The sequence below is a fragment of the Chamaea fasciata genome, unplaced genomic scaffold (genome assembly GCF_029207755.1).
Source record: "Chamaea fasciata isolate MVZ Bird 193981 ecotype frontalis unplaced genomic scaffold, bChaFas1.0.hap1 SCAF_2, whole genome shotgun sequence".
Lineage (NCBI taxonomy): Eukaryota > Metazoa > Chordata > Aves > Passeriformes > Sylviidae > Chamaea > Chamaea fasciata.
Genome location: NW_027094087.1, coordinates 54,644,459 through 54,666,449, shown reverse-complemented (window position 1 = coordinate 54,666,449; position 21,991 = coordinate 54,644,459). Strand labels below are relative to the sequence as shown.

The 21,991-nt window shown below is 43.4% G+C and overlaps 1 protein-coding gene across 1 annotated transcript in view; it reads right to left on the bottom strand.

The window, feature by feature from the left end:
• Positions 1 to 236: 236 nt before the first annotated feature.
• SIAH3 (siah E3 ubiquitin protein ligase family member 3) overlaps positions 237 to 21,991 on the bottom strand; it is a 39,565-nt gene continuing 17,810 nt past the window's right edge. The window contains exon 2 of the mRNA XM_066176190.1: positions 237 to 1,046. Within this exon, the coding sequence (XP_066032287.1) occupies positions 453 to 1,046 (594 nt within the window). The 3' untranslated portion in view covers positions 237 to 452. The remainder of the gene's footprint in view (positions 1,047 to 21,991) is intronic.

Genomic DNA, 21,991 nt, shown 5'->3' with positions numbered 1-21,991 from the left:
TATAGGAGTTAAATCACTATTGCTAATATGGAAACCTGAGTACCCTTGTCCCGTAGTGGAATACTTGACCCTTCATCAGGCACAGGGGCCTCTGGTCCATTAGGCAGGCAATGAAGGAAACGTATTTGCATAGCACGGTCAGACCAAAGGTTTCTAGGAGCCACCCTGGCTGCACTTTTCATTAACAAGTGTTGTTTCCAGCGCTGCTGGAGGGTGACAATAAACTGATTAGCCTCTTTAAAATTTCTCATAAAATTGTATTAGCAAAACGGTAAATACATGACACAGGGACCGTAACCACGGGATGTTTACATAATGCCCACTGTGGATGAGTACTAAATACCATAAAAGACCTGAGACCCACCCCCCAAAAAAGTCCATGAGTTCTGGCTCTCAGAAGGCAGCTAGAGCACCATAGTTGTTGCAGTTGTTCCTCCTCTTCCTCCTCCCGCTCACATTTCAGCTTCGGAGCTGTGCACTTTGCTGGTGGTTATGGCAATTCCTATCGCTAGGCTCCCGTTGTCAGAAAAGAGCTGAGCCAGGGAAGTGTTCAGCACAAGGCAATCCCCATCCGAAATGACAGAGTCCACACACTCCAGTATCGACCTGGGGGTCGCCTCCCACTTGAGGCGCCTCTGGTTCCTGTTGAGCTCCAGCCGGTAGGTGAAGTTGTTGGCTTGGGTGGGCGTGCCAATCAGCATCATCGTGGCAAAGAACTGGGGGTGGCCCTCATACTTCTCCTGCTTCCTGAGGACCAGCAAAAACTGGTGGCCAAGGCAAGAGTGCATGATGATCCAGTCCGTGGGCGCCGGCAGGTGCATGTCCGTGGCCAGGAAGACAATCTCTGCGCCCTGAAGGATGTTGATGCGGTGGGTCTGCCTCAGGTGGGACACCACCACCTCCAGGTGCCCTTCCCATGGGCAGGAGAAGAGTGGGCACGTGCAGGGGACCAGCTGGGGGTCGTGCACCGCCTCGTGGTGGTGGCAGGGAGGAAGGATGCCTTGCTCCGCGGACGCCTGCACAGCTGCACAGCGGGTCGGTGCATACTATGGGAAGAGACAAATTAAATGTGAGAGCAAGTGGAGCAGAAACCAGTGCAGATATGCAAGGTGCAGACCCCACAGACATCAGTCACCCATACTCCACCTAAAGCAGCACCACTGGGGATGCAGAGAACCCAGCACACCGAGGATCATAGGCAGTCTTGACCTGGATCTGCACAGCACAGGGAGATGGCAGCTCCCTTGTTCTCCAGGAGAAGAGACAAACAGTTTGAGTCATGAGAAGTCACTTCAAATGAAAATGATGTATGTGTTTAAAGCGCAATTTCATTAGTTCAGGGTAAAAAATGTGATTAAAAGGGAAAAAACAACCCAACAAAGCAAGGACAGCATGGGACATTTTATATAGTTAAGACTCTTGATGCTCAGAACAAGGGAATGAAATATGTATGGCATTATTATTCTTTAATGAAACATACAGGCAAATACAGGCAGTTTTCCTGAAACAATAGGCTTTATTACATCCATAATTTGTGAAATAAATGTCAGTTTTTATTGTATATGATACCGTCACTATTTTTTTGGTCAATGTATTTGTGCCTAATTGATGCCCTTACCACCATAAATCTTAAATTGCTCTCAAAGGTGATTGTATGGCAGATTTAGGGCACTTCTATACTAAAGTAAATTTGGATTAAGGTAGGGCAGCTTGCTAAAAAAGCAGCAGCAGCACTTGCAGAAGAATTCCACATGAGGGCTGAAAAGCAAACTGGTCTCCCTCTCTCAAGTGGATGTTGCTGAAGAGAAACAAGCCTTACTCAGCCAAAAATGTATTCACATGTAATGTTATTCAGGAAGAGTAATGTCTCTCCACAGTAACTGTGTGCATAAACAAACCCTAAGGCACAGGCATGCTGGTCATGATTCATCTTACCCAATTTTAAACATTTACTTCACCCACTCAAGATGGAAACCTGGTTACCTGGGGCTGCCTCTGGCAGCCTGCATAGTGAGGCAGCCCTTAGAGTGCAGGATCCAGATCTTAGTTGGAGTAGTTCAGCTTCTCAAGGTGACACCAGCTGATGCCAGAGACTGAGATCTGCCTAGTTGTGCCTAAATTTTAGCTGTTTAGACGCTTTTTTTCTCTGAAGTCCTACTGTAAAGGTACATCTCTTACATCCATTAATATCCCTTATAGCAGTACGTACATACATTGGTACCTTCTGCTTCAACATATGTCCTAGGAAGATTAATGTAATTCCCTAAATATTGTCCCACATCCCCTTATTTTAATAGATGTACCCAAAATGATATGAACTACATGATAGTTCAAACATTTAACAGTTGTTCTCCCCCGTGCCACATTCAACTCATAGCAAATTTGGGTTTTTTGAGCAGAGGTTTGTTTTATCCAGGGACAAGCACAATCCCATATAATGGGTGGTAGATTTGCTGCAAAGGATGCATTGTCTTGTCTTGTTACGAATACCATAAAAGCTTTCACTACAGCCTTGCTGTAAGCAATTTTTTCCCCCAGAACTCGCATGTTTCTTTACAGGATGTTTTGGAAGGCAATCTCTTGGGTAAACTGTTCTAACTCTCAGATGACCAGGGCTTCCTTGCCAGCCAGGATGACAATTCTATCTATTCTCATTGTGTCAGTAGCTGCCAAAGATTGTGATGGATAGAGCAGGGTTGTGATTGCTGTTGCTGTGAAATTCATGGCACTTCCCAAGGCGTTGGATGTCAAAGGGAGCTGTTTCTTCTTCCTCTGGAATTTGATACGAAGAATAATTGACAAGTTAAATCTTACTATTGAAACTAGCAGCTTTTTCCTTCAACAATTATTACTTCAGTAGTAGTGTTCTACTTTTCCCTTCTTCATATTTTATTTGTTTTGCAGTACAAAATTCAAGAATATAAACTTTCCGAGAAGATAATGAATTGAGGACAGATAAATGACTGTCATGATCTGGGAAATAAAATAGGTCATTATAAACGAATCAAGGTTTGTGGCTTTAGCTGCCTGCTTATCACAGTGGGATTACTGGTTCACGCTTAATTCTACATTAATTTTTGCATCCCATTAGGATGAAAGTTATGGTTAATTTAAACTCTTTTTGGTGAAGGAGGCTATTGCAATGGCAGATTGTAAAAGCCTTAAAAAAAAAAATCCCTAAAATGCTAATAGCCTCATAAAATGAATTCTAATCTCCCAATCTAATACAGTGGGTGTGAGCAATTACTTTCTCTCACCAAACTGTTAATGTAACATTAGTGATTATACTAATTAAAACTAATGAACTCATACTCACATGCTGATAAACCTCTCAACCACTCGACAAGTTCCAGCCTTCTATCAGTTTTATTTAACTCCCCTTTTGGAAGATGAATCTTAAATTAACCTCTTGACTAACATTCAAAATTAGGTTTTGAAATTTGAAGCTTTATAGACTGTGTATAATTATTCTCCAAAGATTATCAGAGTCAGAGAAACCATTTCCACTGAGGATGAAACTGAATTTAGAAATGCATTCTCCTAATTTGAGAAACATGGAGAACAATGGTAGCTCATACATCAAAACTGCATCCAAGGTAAGAAAATACAAATATCTTCAAAAATCATTTTATGACAAACATGTTTCTATGGCTTGAGAACTGGAAAAATAAATTATAATGAGAAACTTATACAATATATCTTTCTTCTTTCCTAACCTTGTGAATTTTCGTGTGTGTGCGCATAATTATGAAGTCCCTTTCACAACTCACATTTCTGAAATATTTCCATTAATCATTTCAACAAAGGATTTCTTGTCTAACTTTGTTCATTTCAGGTTTATTGAAAATTCTGGAAACTCATCACATACCACAAATGACATGATCTGGTTTTATTCTTTGACTTGGCAAGAACCATCTTCAAAATCTGGCTTCTGAATTGTTTGATATTTCTGTTTCAAAATTCGAAATTTGCAGCATTTTGAAAGAAATGTTTAATAGTTCCCTGTCACTTTTTAAAGAAAGTCTCAGAGAAAACAATTGTTTTATATTTACTTTTGAGGCATGAGTGAAACTATTGGGGTGTGCTGTTGTTGGTCATTCATACGACTGTGAATTGAAATGCTAAAATTGAAACGCAAAACAGGCAAAAAATGGTCACCTTGAGTGTATTTAATGCTTGAATAAATATTTATGAGCAGTTTTTCCATGTTTAATCTGCTCCAGTATTTACTTTCCACCATTTATTGCCTGATTACCTAATAAAATTAGGTTTATTATACTGTTGTGTCAGTCCAGTATTATTCTCAATTATCTTTTAGCTTGTTGGCCAATTTCAGTCAAATTGAACTGTGGGACGGAGTTCTCAAATGCTTTAATTTTTAACCATTTCTGAGAGAAGAGGCATCAGGGTAGAGCAGCATGACTCTTTCATGTCTCCAGGGAGGAACAGCTGACCACGTGGGCAGTATTACATTGACAGAGTGGAGAGAACCTAAACAATGGCAGTTTGATCCCAAATGGATTATAGACACCAGAGAACTCACATGAGACAGTGTCTTTATGAACAGGAGAAAAGGCTTCAGCCAGAGTGCTCCTCATTAGATGCAACATAATCCCACCATGAGGCACCAAAACCGCAGGAAACCAGGCTCTGCTGCTCACAGAAAAATATCTTTTTAATGATGCAGCTTATTACAGAGCAGTTCTTTTTAAGAACAAGTCATTTGGCAAAGAGCAATTTATAAACACGTGGTGCTTTTCATATGGAAAAAAGCCCCAACCCAACCATGACTAGATTTGGACTGGGACACAGGTTTTCTGCTAAAAAAATGCAGCAAATTGCTTTAGATGTGACACATTTGTTCTGCCTTTGATGTCTGAGGAGTAGGCCCCTAACTCTGAAGTCTGTCTGCTCCTTTCACAGCCCATGAAGACTGCTGGAGTGCAATCCACTTGATTCCAAGAGGTGCTGAAGGAGCATCCCCCTGGACACCCTCTCAACATGCAGACAGGACCAAATCCATCCTCAGCACAGACCCACAGAGGTTATTACTGGTTTCTAGACAAGAAACAGAAGGACAACCCTATTTTAGTCAGGAAAGAGCTGATCAGTATGGGCTTCTCCTGTTGCACTGGAGACAAGGCAGCCCATGAAGAGAGAAATGGATGCCTGTTCACATGAGGGTGTAAATCTGTGGCTCTCTACCATCATTACAACTCAAATGACTTGATAGAAAATGCAGGGGAAGGTTGAAGGGTAGAAGACTGCAATGATGAAAACAAAGCCACCAGACATGCCAGCAAGCCCAAAACAGAAGACAGCTCCCTCTCTAGCCCAGTCCAACCTCAGCACACCTTGAGACATTGCAAACTAATCCCCCTCCCAAGAGGAAACTACTCCTTCCATGTAGCCAAAATTTTTCCTCTTCATCCACAGCTTTCTTGGCTGGATTATGGGAGAGTTGGTAGGAGCTGTACATGTTCATGGCAGCTGCAACATTTGGTGGGAGCCAGGGATTGAGAGGGGCTGTGCCCACACCACTTGTTACAATTCCACCAACCTGCCTGTGGCAAGGAACAACACGAGATGAGGTCACCCTGTAGGTAGGTAAGCAACTAGAAATGAGCCATGAAAAGTTGGTGGATTTTTGATGGTGACCTAAAGATTTCTGAAGACAACGAGGGACCTGGGCCTGCAGCCGTGAGATTGCTTTGAGTGAGCAACTTCCAGGGTTTTCAGCAACTTTCAGCAACCATGGCAACTTTTAGGGTTTCTGCCGAAACAAATTGGCATTTTCTTTCCCAGTGAAATGTGCCATTTATTCAGTTTTCTTACTGTCTTTCTCCTGTTTCTTGGCTTCTCAGGGACTGACTGCTTCTTCTCATCTGTGTGGAAACTGCCTCCAATAATTTTCTAATCCTCAGCTTCTTTCTCCCTCACAAAAGCTTTGCCACCCACTAACATCCACCTCCACGTTACTTACACCCACCTCACAGGGACAGAAGCTCAAAAGAACTATAAAGGTGACATGAAGAAAGTAGTGAGTCTTTGAATCCTGGTCTTCATTTAATTTATCTTCTGCTCTTTTTTAATATGCTAATGAGATGTTTTAGAGTCTTTCAGATTAAAGAAAAGAGAAGAAAAAAAAACCCCAACCCCCTCAACCTATTTTGTCAAAAGCTGTACTTTCATATCTGAAATTAAGAAATCCAAACCAGGACTCATGTTGGGGATTTATTTAAAATTTTAATTACACAAAATCCTGTTCATTATGAATGCATCAGTTGAATTTCTTAAGTACTGAATATTAGTTGCAGCTGTGGCAGTGGAAGGATTTGTTTTCCCTACTATCAAATAGCCGTGAGAGGACAACTTCAAGCTCATTTTACTAAATCTCACTTTGCAACATAATCAGGCGTGACTTGGTGACACAGCACAGGCATGTGTTAATGGCTGTCCTCATGCTAATTACACACCTCTGACTATGCAGAGAAAATACAGCTTTTGTACACGTCCATGCTGTACCACACACTCTATCAGATGACCCCGAATTTTAGGTGAATCCACATATATTTAGAGGCATTTTGGAAAAAAACCATCGGTTTGTATTGGATCTAGCAAATCTATGATTCATTATTTTAAATGTATCCCAGGTGAAAAAAGAGGTGCTATTCTCAAATTAAATCCCCTTGCTTTCTTTTCAAAAATAATTTTATTCAGCATTAACTATCATGCACTCTTGAAGTACAAGCAAAAAACTTCAACAAACTCAACCTTCTTTAATACATTGAAAACAATGTAATTATAATGAAATATAAACAGGATCCACACTAAATCATTTCAGTCCATAGATGCTTTCTGAAACAGACCTATGTGAACATCCGGCTCTCCCACTTCAAACCTAAGATTAATGAACCCTTCCAAGCCCAGATGGACACCAAAACTTCCCATGTTTCAAACTGAAGGGAGATGCACCACCTTGCTGACCCTCAGCCAAAGCTGCAGCAGGATCATGGGCACCCAGGAAAACTATCCTGATTTAGCTGCTGTGTTTGATGGATCTCACATGAGATCACTTTCCATGCTCTCTTTGAGAAATAAAATACACTGATTAGATACAAGCAAAACCGTGTGCATGGGCAATTCCTGTGGAGCATTTGGCAGTTATTTGCTAGTCAAAATAAAAAAATAGCCTGGAGGGTGGGACATGCCCTTGGGACCTGATTTGCAACTTGTATTCTCTCTGCTGCATTTTAGGACTGGGCACAGCGCAGTGACAGCAAACCACAGTATAGTGTATCTGATGCTGCATTGCAACTGCTGATGCACTGGGGTGTGCAGGCATTTACCATCTTCTCTTTGGAGTAGAAGATTTTATGCCTTGATTTAAGCAAGGGTGATGCCTCTAAATGCCATCCCCTTTGGCCACACAAGGCAAGTATCAGTAGCCAAGGCACACCCTATCAACTCTTTCTCCACAAGGGCATGGTACAACCATTTTTTATCAGCAGCTTGCTCATGAGACACTGCTGATCTTGGCACTGGGTGAGGGAGTGAGCAGCCTGCATATGTACAATAGAGATAATCAAAAATGCAGAGTTATCTGAAGATTTGATTCATCCTTTATCTACTTTGTATTTTGGATAAAGCCTGTTCACAAAATGCAAAACCATTATAGACTTTAATTAAAAGCAAAGTGATAAAGCGCTTCCAAGCTGCATCTGCTCTGTCTGATAGGGAAGGCAGAGTTCACAAGAGCCCTATATCTGACCTGTTGATTTTGTGGTTTACATTCACACTGAAAAAGAAATTAATATGAAAAAGAATTTAAAAAAAAAAGAAAGAAAGAAGAAATTATTGCCCACTGTACTCATAAACTCAGCAGTTCAGACTGCCTCTGAATAACTCATCATCTGATATTCATTTACAAGTTACTACAGTAACAGCGTGTCTCCAAGAGAAGCAGATTTGCTGGTGTCATCTGAGATAATTAGACCAAATCCACCCTGAGACAATTGAATTTCTCCCCTTCCATCAGACAATTTCCAACTATCTCAATTTTACACCACTTAAATCCATTAATTGCTCTTCAGAGATGCATGCCAGGAGTGCCAAAGGATGGCACAAGCATTGCTGGTCTGCTGGAAGGAGAGAAGGGATGAGGTGGTGGTTGTTGTACAAGCCCACAGCCTCTCTTGGTGGGACCAGTGTCTCCAGTCCCATCTATGCACTCCTCCTGGCCAAGGATTTGCCCTGTGCTCTGTGTCACATTGCTCTGTCAGCTGTCACATGGCAATGTGCAGCTAAGCCTGTGCCAGACTGGTCACAGTGGAGTGCAGACAGTAGGGTAGGCTGGGGCCAGGTAGGCGTAGTGAGGAGGGAGCACAGGGCTCTCAGTGCTGCCAACCCTGTCTCCCAGTCCTGTCTCATAGACTCTGCCTGTGTCTACACCTCTGTAGCAGTCACTGATCAATGTATGAGCAATAAAACACTCCACATTTTTAGTTCAGGCTTTCTCCTGAGAGCTGTTTCTGAGGAAATGCAAAGGTGTCCTAAAGTCATGCCTGTCTCCCTCTTGATGAGGCATTGCTGGTACCAGCGAACAGTGGGCATCCCAAACCCACCCACAATGGTCTGGTGTAGTGGGGGTCATGCTCAGGTTATAGAAGAGGGAAAAAAATTGTTTCTGGCTCAGAGTAACTCTCCGTTTCCCTGCACATCTCTGCCCCTTCTCCACTAGTGACTTTCAGTTTGCCCTTGCTCTGGGTACCTTGCAGTGTAAGTGTTGCACTGAAAGAAAAGTCTCCCTATTACAAGACAACCCCAAATTCATCCTTATTCCACTGTCAGATGAAAGTGTCCTGAGTTTGTATAGTCAGGCTTAAGAAAGGGGGAAAAAAACCTACAAAAAACCCCAGAAAATCCATATGAGCTATTAGCATTGGGCAGGAAAAACAAACAACAAGTCTGAGTAAATAAATTTAATTTGTGTAATGTATGCAAATGCTTCATTGACATATTATTTGCAGTAAGGAAAGGGGGTATTTCTCTGGGAACATTTGTCTTGTGTCTCAAATATTCTTTTAATTTTGTGCAAATCATAACCTGTTCCTTCTTTGTCCTCCCCCTCAAATTCTCAAAGAATAGTTCTTCTAGAAGTTTTCCTCATGAGGGGAGGATGCAGGTAGAAAGAAAGAAAGAACAAAAAGGGAGGCTCAGCTTAGCCTGAGAAGACAATGTTCCACTGCTATTAATAGACTGAAAATTTAAAAGGTTTTGTTAAAAAAAACCCCAAAAATTAAAACCATAATCCACAACAATCTTCTAAGTTAACATTCCTGCTTACAGAAAGCTACTGTCTGTCCTCTCCAGGAGAGGCTGAGTCAGTCAGTCTCCATGCTGTGCCTCCTTCAGCTCTGCTGTTTTTGGGGAGAACCTCCTGGATCCCCCAGCCTGCTGACACCTGCCTTCTGACCTTGCGTGCCAACAGCAAGAGGGAGTGTAGGACCACTGAGTCACAGAAGGTTTGGGGTAGAAGGGACCTTTGAAGATCATTTAGTCCCAATGCCCTGCCATGGACAGTGATATCTGGCACTATGTCAGGACTATGTCGAGTCCCATCCAAACTGGCCGTCAATAATTCCAGGGATGGGGCATCCACAGCTTCTCTGGGCAACCTGTTCCCCTGTTTCACTGTCCTCACAGTAAAGACTTTCTCCGTTATGTCTAATCTAAACTTGCCCTACAGGCACTGGTAAAAAATGTCTCTCCATCTCTTTTATCAGGCCCCTTTATAAACTGAAAAGCTGCAATCAGATTTCTTTGGAGCATTCTCTTCTCCAACCCCATCTCTTTCAACCTGTCTTGATAGGATAATTGCTCCAGCCCTCTGATCACCTTCATGGCCCTTCGTTGGATGTGTTCTAACAGGTTCACATCCACCTTGTGCTGGGATGCCCTAGAGCTGGATGCAGTAGTCTGGGTAGGGTCTCACAAGATTGGAGTAGACAGGCAGAATCACCTCTGCTGACCTGCTGGTCACATTTATGTTTATACACACCAGGGTATGGTCATCTTTACGGGCTGCAAGTGCATATTGCAGAGTCATATCTGATTTTATGTGGATAGGTACCCCCAAAGTCCTTTTCCACCAGACTGCTCCAAGCCCATCCATCACCCAGCCTGTACTGATACCTGGGGTGGACCTGCCCCAGGTGCAGGGCCTTGCACTTGAATTTCATGATATTCACAAGGCCCTGCTCCTCAAGCTTGTCAAGGTCCCTTTGGAGAACATCCCTTCCTTCAAGTGAACCAACTGCGGCACTCAGCTTGGTGTCATCTGCAAAGTTTCTGAGGGTGCACTGATCCCACTGCCTATGTCCCTGATGAAGATATTAAATAGTATTGGTCCCAGTGTGGGATCCTTGTGGGACATACCAGTTGTTACTGGTTTCCATTTGGATATTTCCAGTCAATTCCTTATTCATCTAACAGTCTATCTGTCAAACCCTTTACCTCTCTCCAACTTAGAGGTAACGCGTCTGTGGGGGATGTATCAAAACCCTTAGAGAAGTTGAAGTGGATGGCAACTGTAGCTCTTCCCTTGTCTGCTGATGCAGTCAGTCCATTGAAGAAAGCTACTAAAATAGGCATGATTTGTCTTTGGTGAAGCCATGTAGGCATTCTCCAATCACATCCCTGTCTTTCACATGTTTTGACATCTTACAGGAGGACCTGCTCCATGATTTTACCAGGTGTGGAGGTGAGGCTGACTGCTTGGGTATCACCAGGGAATGACAAGGTTTTTCACAGGGAAAACAGGCACAATCAGAGGTTAGAGACCCATTACCCAGCAGAGCTGCAGTCCCTAGAGTCTAGTTATTTTTAAAGTCAGAAATCCATTAGCATAGACTATGCAGCTCCGGCTGCAGCACCAGAGGCTCTTTCTATCAGCTCTGGTCTCTGGTTCTCCATTCTAAAATTTCCTATTTCAATGCAAGTGGAGCACCAGGAAAAGGGGACAGAGGACCACATTTCTTATTCAAAGCCATTCTCACTCTTTAATGTCCCTCCTCACACCCTCACTTGTCTTGTGGCACAGTTTTATGTGTTAACTTCAGCCAGGTCCTCCCCATGCTGGCAGTTTAATACATGTTCTTATAAACTTGTCTGGCTGTACAATACTCTATAACTTGCACATCATAGAAGTGAATAATTTTACAACTATTCTGATACACTTATGCATTTTGAGGATTTGACAGTGGGTTAGATTTTTAAGATTTATTTTCAGCTTTCTATAGAGGGTTTTTTAGAGAACTTTCTGAACAAGATGACAGACCACTCATTTCATCACATCGAAGGTATTTCAGCCTTTCTTACCCAGGACAAACTTCTCTCTTTCTTCCCAAAGGGCTGCACAGAGGAAGTGTGGTTTCTCAGGGATGGGATGGAGTGAACATCTGCTCCCCATCTCTCACACTGTGGTGCTGCCTACCTGCCCTCACTGCCCTCTAAGGGTGCCCTCAGGCCACCGAGATGCCTGCTGCAATCCCTGCTGCCTGTAGGGATGTGACCCTGCAGTGAATAGCATGGCTTTGCTGCAAGGAACTGCATCAGTTGGGGTGAGCAATATATCCCTGCTGGTTTCAGAAAGGGCTGGGAGAGCTCCGGGCAGCCCCCCGGGATCAGGCTTAACGAGCAGGATTGGCTGTGTGGTGTTGTGTGCAGTCTGTCTTGCCAAAAGCATGAATAATGTGTGAAGTGACTGCTAGAGGGACACCCACACTTCCAGGAGGAACCACTCAAGTGTTTCTACAACTTCACTAGCAGCTACTTGCTCAGTGAAGGCTGTTAGGCACCTTCATGCCCCTGTCAACAGAGCTTCCATCTGTTTTTAAACCCTTTCATTTCCCTCTTTTGCACCCTGTAAGTATGCAGTGACGGCTTACCCTGTAATGTCAGAATCCACAGTGAGTCCATGCTAATTCAGAATAACATCTTTTAGACCCACAGGGTTTGCAAAGACTTCAAGGATAAAGAAAATATTCAGCTGAAGAACAACCGTGACAAACAAATGGCTAAATTTTGGGTGGGATTTGTCTCATCTAAATGTATATGTCTAAAAGATCAGCATGTTCCAATCTGACCTGCTCATCTGAAGCTCCTGTAGTAAGAGAGATAAGATGTACCTTCACAGAGAAATTCGCCATCTCTATCTTGAACATGTCCATCTTCATGAAAGATGAAATTACCGTGAGCACCTGCAGGAGATGTTCACTTCTCTTCCTAAGCTAGAAGTAGAGCTGGAGTCACTGGCCCAGAAGTGGACATTAGGCTTGCAAAGTTTCACCACGTTCAGTATATCAGCAGAGTCACTCAGACTCTGAGTAGCAAGGCTATCAGGACACAGCCACTGTGACTGTTTAATGGGTGATTATGAGCTGCCTATTTGCCTAACGCAGAAAATCCCCTGAGCTGACACATTTTCTTCCTAGCTAAGGGCTGGTCATCCTAATTTTCAGGCATCTAGATTTAACAGTGAAATAAAACTAATTTACAGCTCTTGCCATTAGGAGGACAAATTTTCATCTCTGTCCTTCGGGTGAGAAGCACTATAACAAATGAATGATTGCTGACCCATGATACCTATTAGAGATTGCAGTTGGGTCATCTCATTTGTTGTTTTAACACAAGAAATTAAGAGCCTAGCAGGGCTATGACAAAAATTGAAAATGAGATGAACACTGCCTTTACCAGAGGCTCTTTCTAGAATTATATGTGGGAAAAGCTCAGTGACACCAGGACCTTGAGCTGTGGGCCCAAATTTTTTGTGCCTAGTGGGACTTTTCACTCACACAGGCCTCCTCCCACTGCTACCTGGAAGTGCAATCCAGCTGCCACATGCTTGAGTTCATAGAGACAAAGGAGCAGTTAGCCATCTACTTGCTTGGCTCTTTTCCCTCAGTCATTGCCTGGAGCTAAACTCCCCATGAAAAAGGTTTTGAATCAAAAGGAGGTAAGTGTACAGGACAGTTTGCTCCCAACAGCAGCCATCCTGACAGATTCCTGTGTTCTTACTCTGATGTTGATTGAAGACCAGTCCCTGCTGTCAAGTAACAAAGTCGGTCTCCTTCAAAAGCATCCTGAGTGCAGGGAAACCAATAGCTACCACGTTTTAGGGGAAATATTGAAGAATGTTGTGGATAACCTGACTGAGCTGTGTGAAGGCAAAATTAGACTCTAGAATTCTGCACAGTCTCAAACTCAAGACACACATATTTGGCTTCTTCTCTGCCTCTCCTGCCCCTAGACAAATTGTGTGACCATCACACCCTAGTGGCTCAGCACCACAGCACCCATCCTGGTCTGAGCCTGTGCTCCAGCTGCACCTTGGGTCAGCCTTCCCTGATCCAGCAACATTGCTCTCCTCCCTGCAACCTACCCTGACTCTCCAGCCTTTTGCAACTGCATGACACAGAGCCCTGGCCTTGTCTCATATACTGAAGGAAAGAAAATTCTAATAATTTCCTGCCACTTAATCAACTAATAGTTAGTCTTTAGTTGACTTCTTGTTCTTTTTTGTTCCAGTCCTAAGATGGAAAACCATCCCATTGTCTTTCAATTCTAGAGGTCTGTCCATGCAGTGTCACAAAGTACATCTGCAGACACAGAAAGTACCATCTCTACTTTGCTTTCCACATGAGTTTTCTCCCCATTTATTTCTGCTGCCTGTTGTACGTGAAGATCTGCTTCGACTTTTGGGCTTGCTCCAGCACCATTTGCTAAAATTATATCAAGTATTGATTGGTAACAGATAAATTACAGGGCAATGCTAGTGAGGATACATTAGGTAAATGGAGGAGCAGGCCCATGCTGCTTTCTTCCTTTTACCAGAATGGCAACCAACAGCAGCAGAGTTATACAGGGTCTGCAGCAGCTGTGGCTTGAACCAGCCAGAGATCCTCCAAATTAATAGACTGTGGAGAAGACTTGGTGCTGTGCTAAATGCTGTGGGCTTGGTAGTGCCCTTGGGTACAGAGTGCATAGATGGTCTTGTGAAATGAGAATGGTTTAAGGAAAAATCTCTCGTAATTCAAGGCCCCTCAGCATTCTCATGCTCTGCCATACTGATCCATGTTTCATTTTCACTTATTACTGCTCAATATTTAATTTCCTTTGTACTTAGAAAAGTGCCAGGCTGAGGTGACAGTGTTGGCTGGCTACTATTTTTCAAGTCATGTAACTCAGGCAGTGAGGTAGAAAGGACAGTATGAGAGAGAACAGCTAAGGGGAGGCACAATCACAACTCCAGGTGGTAGACATTAAACTGACACTGGTAGAAAAATGAGAGGAGAATGAATGTTTCAGGATAAGAAACTGAGGTTAAAAAGACTGTTAAGAGGAATTCTTTGCATTAAAGTAGAGAGCAAGATAATCTACGACTCTTTCTTAATAGTCACATGTGAAAATGAATATTGGTGATAGTAGTATCAATTTAACTGACTTGCAAATGCCCTTTTGCTGGAGTTCCTTGCTGCTGACCATACACAGGTGACTGCAGTTGGAGAAACACAGGTGGAAAATTTAGAAAAACTTCATGAAATAGCATCAGGATTAAGCTGAATCATTTGTAGCCATAGAGTGTCAGAGCTAGAGCTAAACTTACTTCCCAGTTTGGTCTGGCATTGCCCTGATTCTGATTTCACTTGGCTATTTCTCTCCACTGCCTGTAAGGGGAGTTGAGGGTGACTAACCTGAGCTCAGATGCAGATATTGGGTTTTCAGATATTGTTCATCTCACTAAGGTGAGATGAATCCCACTTTGCTCCTTCCTCTGAGCTCCAAGGTAACCTTCAAGCCCTTTGAATCTTTCTCTTCCTGATCCATCTGTCTGGCCTCACACTGGCTCATCCCTAATTTATCAGCAGAGATTACCTTTATACAGGTAAATAAAACAAATCAGGGGTCATTTCCTGGCCCTGAGATCAAGTGGAACATCTTTTGTCCATTTGGTTTAATTTACCTCTCACACAGAGTGGCCTCTGCATTGTGTCTGGTGGAAACAGTTCCTGGTCTCTCCAAGGCAATTAAGGAGAATACTTGCTGTTATGTGCTAAATCTGGGGAGAATGCTGCCCATCACATTGCATGGATAATTGCAAGTTGGTGTTTGGCCTTGGCCTGCTGTGGTTTGGTAGACAGAGCCACATCTGAATTTCCCACACCCAGAGGTGGCTAAGCATGTGCAGGCCAGAGGTAAAAATCCACATCAGGGGAGTTCGTGTCCTGCTTCCCAAGCCCTTGAAGGTTATTGGCTGCACAGAGACTGACAAACTTCAGGGACGTCTTTTGACACCTCTCCTAAGCACTTGGTCATTTAAAAGTGAAAATAATAAGCACTTTCCTGTAAAAGGCTTTTTCTTCTGGCCTCTTATGTCAAGATGCAGTTACATGTCAGGTACGTGTTTGTTTTCATAAGGCACTATGTAGAAAGCCTCTCTTCCTTCAAGTGCACATTTTGTCAGCAGCTTTTGGACTGATTTCAACTCCTCAGCCGTACTGCAGCCCTTCTATGTCTAGAAGAGGGCATTAAGGTTTTACCTTCCCTGTCAGCTGCAGAGTCACACCATTTTGCAAACTGCCCTTGAAATCAATGCGGTTGCTGTATTAGAAATACTTCGCACATAAATTGTAGGACATGAGGCAGTGCGTGTAACAAGGCATGATAACCATGCACCAAACCTGCTGTACAAGCTCATTTCAAAGTCTAGCACAGGCTCCTCACTCTTCCACTTGCTTGGTTCAGAGCTTTAAGGAAGGGCATGCTTGTGAGCTTGCATTGCTAACCGCGTCCAAACTCCAGTCAGTCAGAAATGCGGCTGAGATTTCTCACACATTGTATTTTTTAATGCTGATATGCCCACACTGCAGGCTTGATGTTAAAATGAGCTTTCCCACCTCGTTTGTTCACCTTCGCCTGAATCTGAGGATGTTACTGGGTGGGCAGCGGTTAAAGAACAAATAAAAAGGGAATGGAAGTGTCATACCTCCACTTCAGCAGGTGCCTCTGCAGGGCTTGAGAGCGTGCACAGTGATAAACAATTACAAATGGACATCTCACCCTGGAGTAGTGAGACAGTGAGGGAAAGAATTGGAACTAACTGTGTGAGTTTACATATGCCCAGGCATTTGACCATGGAAAGAATGCATCCAGAAGGTGTTTTGGTTTCCAAACCTACCAAGAAAGGCTACATCTATTCCTGTAACTATTAAAACTTTATCTTCTGTTTCACAAACCCAAGCCAATAAAAAGGCAAACTCATTTAGGAGGGATAGACTTTCTATGCAAAAAACCTAAAGGCTCCTTAGACATGCCAAATTGATTTCTTCGTCTTCAGGCACGAATATCAATTAAGAAGAGGTTGTGTCCTAGCTTAAAAGCAGAGTGAGATTTATGTGAACAACCAGTTTCAGCTACAAGGAATTAATTTTAAGTGTATACTGTAGTCATAGAAGCACATTATTTCCTTCCATGTCATTTGTGTCCTGAAATTGGCACTCTGGAGCAAGGGTATCTCAAGTAAACTTGCCTCCTCATTCCATATCCGAATCCCATGCACGCAGCTGCAGACACCAGGTAAGGGGTCACATTAAGTTGAATATGTTCAGCCGTGGGCAGGTGACATCATGATTCAGTGGAGGCACCTCAAGGTTTTGTAGACATAGCTCGTAGCAGAGCTGTGGCTCCAGGGAGAAGAGCAGATGCTGAGTGGCCAGAATGAGTCTTGTTTGCACTGGAGTGGTACATTTCTCACTTGGCTGCTTTAATGTTGTGCCATCCTCATTATTTCTGCTATTGCTTTTTCTCCAGCACTGAGCATAACAGATACCTTGAGAAAGCACTGTATGGAAAGAGTGAACCCAAATTCTTAGCTGAACAAAGCCAGGACAGCGGCACTGCAGCCATTCCACAGAGCTGAGCTGCTAGGATAGGGAAGACATGGAGACAGCAGAGGCTTTCACAGTTTGTGTGCTGACGTGAAGGAAGATAAATTTAGGATTGAGCCCTAGTTTCTGTGGATTGTTTTTTACAGGAGAGAGAAAAACGAGGCTGTGGTTCACTGTTTCCATAAGAGGCATAGGTATTGAGTCATATTTTTTCTATCCCAAGATACTCGTGTTTTTGCCTGCATGATGACCTTGCTTCAGCAGAAAGAGTGGAAGGTGATCCCTGCTTCAATCTGTTCTACCACTAGGGCACTCCTGTGGGAAGTAGCAGATGCAGCTCCCTCCCTTTTCAGAGAGGCTTCTTACTTGTCAAGTTGCTCTGTAAGCAATGGATGAAACACAGACTGAAAGCTGCTTATAGGGAGCTGTGTCTTTGCCTGTCCTCTAGACTGTCAGTCTGTGTTGGGTACCCACAAATTAAATACAGGATCTTGTCCAATGGGACTATCTGATTTTGTACCCAGGGAAGTACAAGTGGGAGATACAGAGCTGAGCAAGATGGTCAGAGGACATCAGCCCTGGGCAAAGAGGCACACTGGGTACATTTACACATTTTCAGTGGCAGCTTTGGTGTACAGGGACTCTTACTGTCTCTAAGTGATCAGGTGAGTCTTTTGGAGTTAGAGACCAAATACCATCTAATTGTATTTTAGGAGCTGTATCCTGCCCTGAGTCCCCAGCAGGACATGTTCATAAACAGGTAAAGGAAATAGCACAATTTTCTCCTACACTGGCTAAGCCAGCATCCCTCATGGGAACTTATCCATCCCCTATTTACTAGGGGACCACTGAAACCTGGGGTATCTCAGTCTATTGACTTCCTTATGACTGCTTTATCTTTTTGTCTGGTTCTGTGTGACACGAAATGCTTGGGAGCTCCGGCAACCAAATCTGTTGTGCCAACACTTCTGCACCTTGCTCTTGGTTCACTGGGTTTCTTGTGGCCCTCCACAGCACTGAGGTGAAGCTGTGATAAATCAGATGTGATGGGAGCAGCCTCAGTGACCAGGTTTGGGAGCCTCTTCTTGTATAAAGTGCACTTGTGGAAATGTGGCAGCCCATTGCTTCCAGATAAATGCAGATAAATAAGTACAGACTAAAGTGGGTTGCCCACCCCTGCCTTAGGATGTGATGAAGGACACAGCATTAACAAGTCTGCTCGCTGCCACGATAACATTTCTGAGCACGGAGCCAGCACTGGCACCCTCAATGTCTCCTTTCCCTGCCTCCTCGGAGACAAATTGACCCTGCCTAAGTAAGAAAGGACTTTCTTAATCACATTAGGATCAGTTTAGATGGCAGAGAGGGTAACAAAATTAGAGCTTTTAAACCATTATCTCTTCTTAATGAACATCTGCGTTGATACAAGCCCGCAGAGAGTTAAGGAGAGCTGAGCTATGTCTGATCTCATTACAGCTTTAAAAAACAAAATATGTGATGGAGAGCTGGTTCATGGCTGTAAGAAAGCCATCAGTCTTTTTGTAAGTAGCAAGAAAGGGCTCTCCTCAAGCCCAGAGTGGCTATATTCTGATTCTTGATTTAAAAATAAAATGAGCTTTGATGCAGCAAGTCTTTTCCTAGGTCCCATATGCAAACTAATATAATACCTAGTCAAGTAATGTGTCTATAATTTCTTATTATATGTGTCATGCCATAGTGTTTCAATCCTGTTGTCTGCATCTTGTTTGATGCAATAATTGTTGGAATATTTTACATAATCAGAATTAATGTGTTCTATGGAGATGCCAGGGAGCGTGTCTGATCAGCTTGCTACAACAGCAATAACTGAAGTGATATTGTTGTACTCTGAGGGAAACATGAACTCTGCAGAAAAACTGGACTGGATGAAACAGAGTCTAGGACTGGATTTTGGCTAATGTCACATAGACACCTGTGTGGCAGGTCATACAGTGATTGGAAGCTTTGCTCTCCAACATGTTTTTTCTTAAAAACACTAGTTGGGAACTGCTCATATATTTCTTAGGATTGTTTAAATTGAAAAAGACTTTTAAGGTTGAGCCCAACTATTAACTGTTGGGGGTTGGGTTTGTTCCTTCTTTCTCTAAAGAATTTTTTCCCCGTAAGTTACCAAGGAGACCAAGTGTTGGATACTTGAGAGTACTTAACGGAAACAAAGAGGTGGACAAAGGTGGAAGGGGGAGATAACTCAGGTAAAAGACAAAACTTGAGGCAGCTGCGTGCTTTTCTTTTTCCGGCGTTCCTCGAGGAGCTCAGCCGCCGCAAAGCACGCCGAGCGGAGAACGGCTGTTGCTGGCTGGAGGAGTTTCACTGTGGCCAAAGGGATCCAGTCCTGGGAAATCTACTATCACCAGTTCGGCCTGAATCCTGAGTTTTCTCTGCCACCCGCGGGAGCTGGTCCAGGCCCTGCCTCTCCTTTGGTTTTCTTCGGCGCTGCTCGTCTTGCTACAGCGTGACCCTGCACCCCCTGCCTGCCAGGACACCCTGCCATCCCAGCTACCAGCCCGGGACTTTTCCACTGTTTCAGCTTGGTGCTCTGAGGATCCTGCAGGGGCACCGAAACCAAACTGCCCTGGGTTTTGTGAAACAAAGCTCTCAAGGTTCTTGGTACTGTTGTCGTTTGTCATTAATGCTGTAGTCGTTGGGGGGGGGGGGGGGGGGGGGGGAGTTTTTTTGTGTTTGTTTGCTTTGTATTACATACTAGTAAAGAACTGCTATTCCTATTTCCCAAATCTTTGCCAAAGAGCCTCTGATTGTAATTTTACCTGGCAGATACCTGTCTTCCCAAACCAAGACATTAACCCAGCACTGCCAAGACCACCACAAAATCACATCCCTAAACACCACATCTACATCTCTTTTAAACACCTCCAGAGATGGTGACCCAACCACTTTCCTGGGCAGCCTGTTCCAATGCTTGATTACATTTTTAGGGCAGAAATTCTTCCTGATATCCAATCTAAACCTCTCCTGACACAACTTGAAGCAATTTCTTCTTGTTCTGTCTCTTGTTACCTGAGAGAAGAGACTGATCCCCACCTGGCTGCACCCTCCTTTCAGGGAGTTGTAGAAAGTGATAAGGTCTCCCCTGAGCCTCCTTTTCTCCAGGCTGAACACCCTCAGCTCCCTTAGACCCTCCTCATAAGCCTTGTGCTCCAGACCCCTCCTCAGCTCCACTGCCCTTCTCTGGACAAGATCCAGCACCTCAATGTCCTTCTTATACTGAGGGGCCCAGCACTGAACACAAGATTCGAGGTGCAGCTTCATCAGTGCTAAGTACATGGGTACGATCATGGCTTAACATAAATTAGAAAAAAAAGAGGACTTCCTGTTGACTTATCAAAGTATAATTTACTGTTAAAAACCACCCTCCTTTTATGCATATATGTACATATGAAAATAGAACTCCTGATCATTCACACACCTGAACAAACAATCAGCTCACTGCCTGGTTCTCTTCGCACCACCCTAACCACATCTCTCCAAGGTGAAATTGCTGTGGCAAGAGCAAACCCTAACCAGCTGAAGAAGTCATTTGTATTAACATCAGGAAAGAGGTTACTTCCCATCCTTCTTTTATTTATACATAAGTCACCAGTCTTAGATGTTGATACTGTGCAAACATCACTTTTGTAACACATTTATGTTGATGTGTGTAAGGGCATATGTGCTGCATGCACACACACACATCTCCTTTTTCCCTCCAATTTGGCAGAAACCTAAGTCTAATTTTGAAATGTCACAACTCACATATGATCCCCCAAAAGAGTTTGCAATGCAGATCCCTTCAGCAATCTGGTTCACAGCACATCCCTAAAGCCAGTAATACTGGTAACAGCCTGAGATGGGAGAGCAAAATCTTTTTAAGCCAGCCTCACCACTGAAGTCTTTTATGAAACTACTCTCTCCATCTACAGACATTTAATTGCTACCTAGCTTTTGGCCTCATTAAATTCCAGATAATTAATCCCCAAGTACTAGATATTCACTCTGCCCCAAGACATTTCGACAGGTTTCCTTAGCAGTGGCCCTGAAATGATTATTTCCTGCTCTCAGTGCTGAACATGCTGTCTCAAGCAGTTTGATGCATGTCCATTAACAGCACACCACTTGGCTATACTAAGAGCAAGAAAAAGACAGGAGAAAAGTACAAGCCTTGCATTATCATTAACTTTACTGTGAATTCGGGTGATGAGAAAAATGCAGATTTGTCTACTTCCAGGACAATTACCCTGTTGGTCTCCAGGGAGCTCAGTTTGCAGAATGGCCAAAGAGCCAGGCTGAGCTTCAGAGCTGCTGCCATGCACCTTCCATGCCTTGGGATTCTTATCTGCCCATCCACAGGGGAGAGAACAAAACCCAGCCCTTATATTTTGGCATTGAAACCATCTCCCACCCAGACTGTTGATTCTCCAGTTCTGATTCAGAGGTGGATAAAACCTCTAGGAAATGTGCACAGAGTTCTCCCGGTTGTTCAAAAGGAACTTTAAACTTAGCTGCAATTTAATCCTAAATAAATTCTACCACAAACTTAATTCAATCAAAACTTCTCTCTTCCTCATAAATAATCAGCAGAAGGCATTTGTTGTAGGTCTCCCCTGCATGACCAGCAGCAGCAGAGGCACAGCAGGAAGGCAGCACCCCACAGGCACTGCCCAAGCACTGCCCTTGAGGACAAACAGAGGCATCTTGCATGAAATTTGCACTTTTGCCCTCGGGCACTCAACAGCGTCTTCATTTTTTTTCTATTTTGTATAACAAGTTTACGACAATCTTGAGATGATGCGGCACAGACCTGAAAGTAACTTTCTTAATTCATTTTCTAGATTCTTTGGGCTAGCAAAACAACCCTGACAGAAGTTGGGATGTTCTTACAAAGCTCATGGACTTCAGAGTGAGATAAGTAATAATGTTTGTCCTTCAAAGGACACCTTTTCCTTGCTATAAATGCTATCAGCTTACATTTACTTTTCTTCTTCTTTTAATCGTTGTATTGCTGTTTGTTG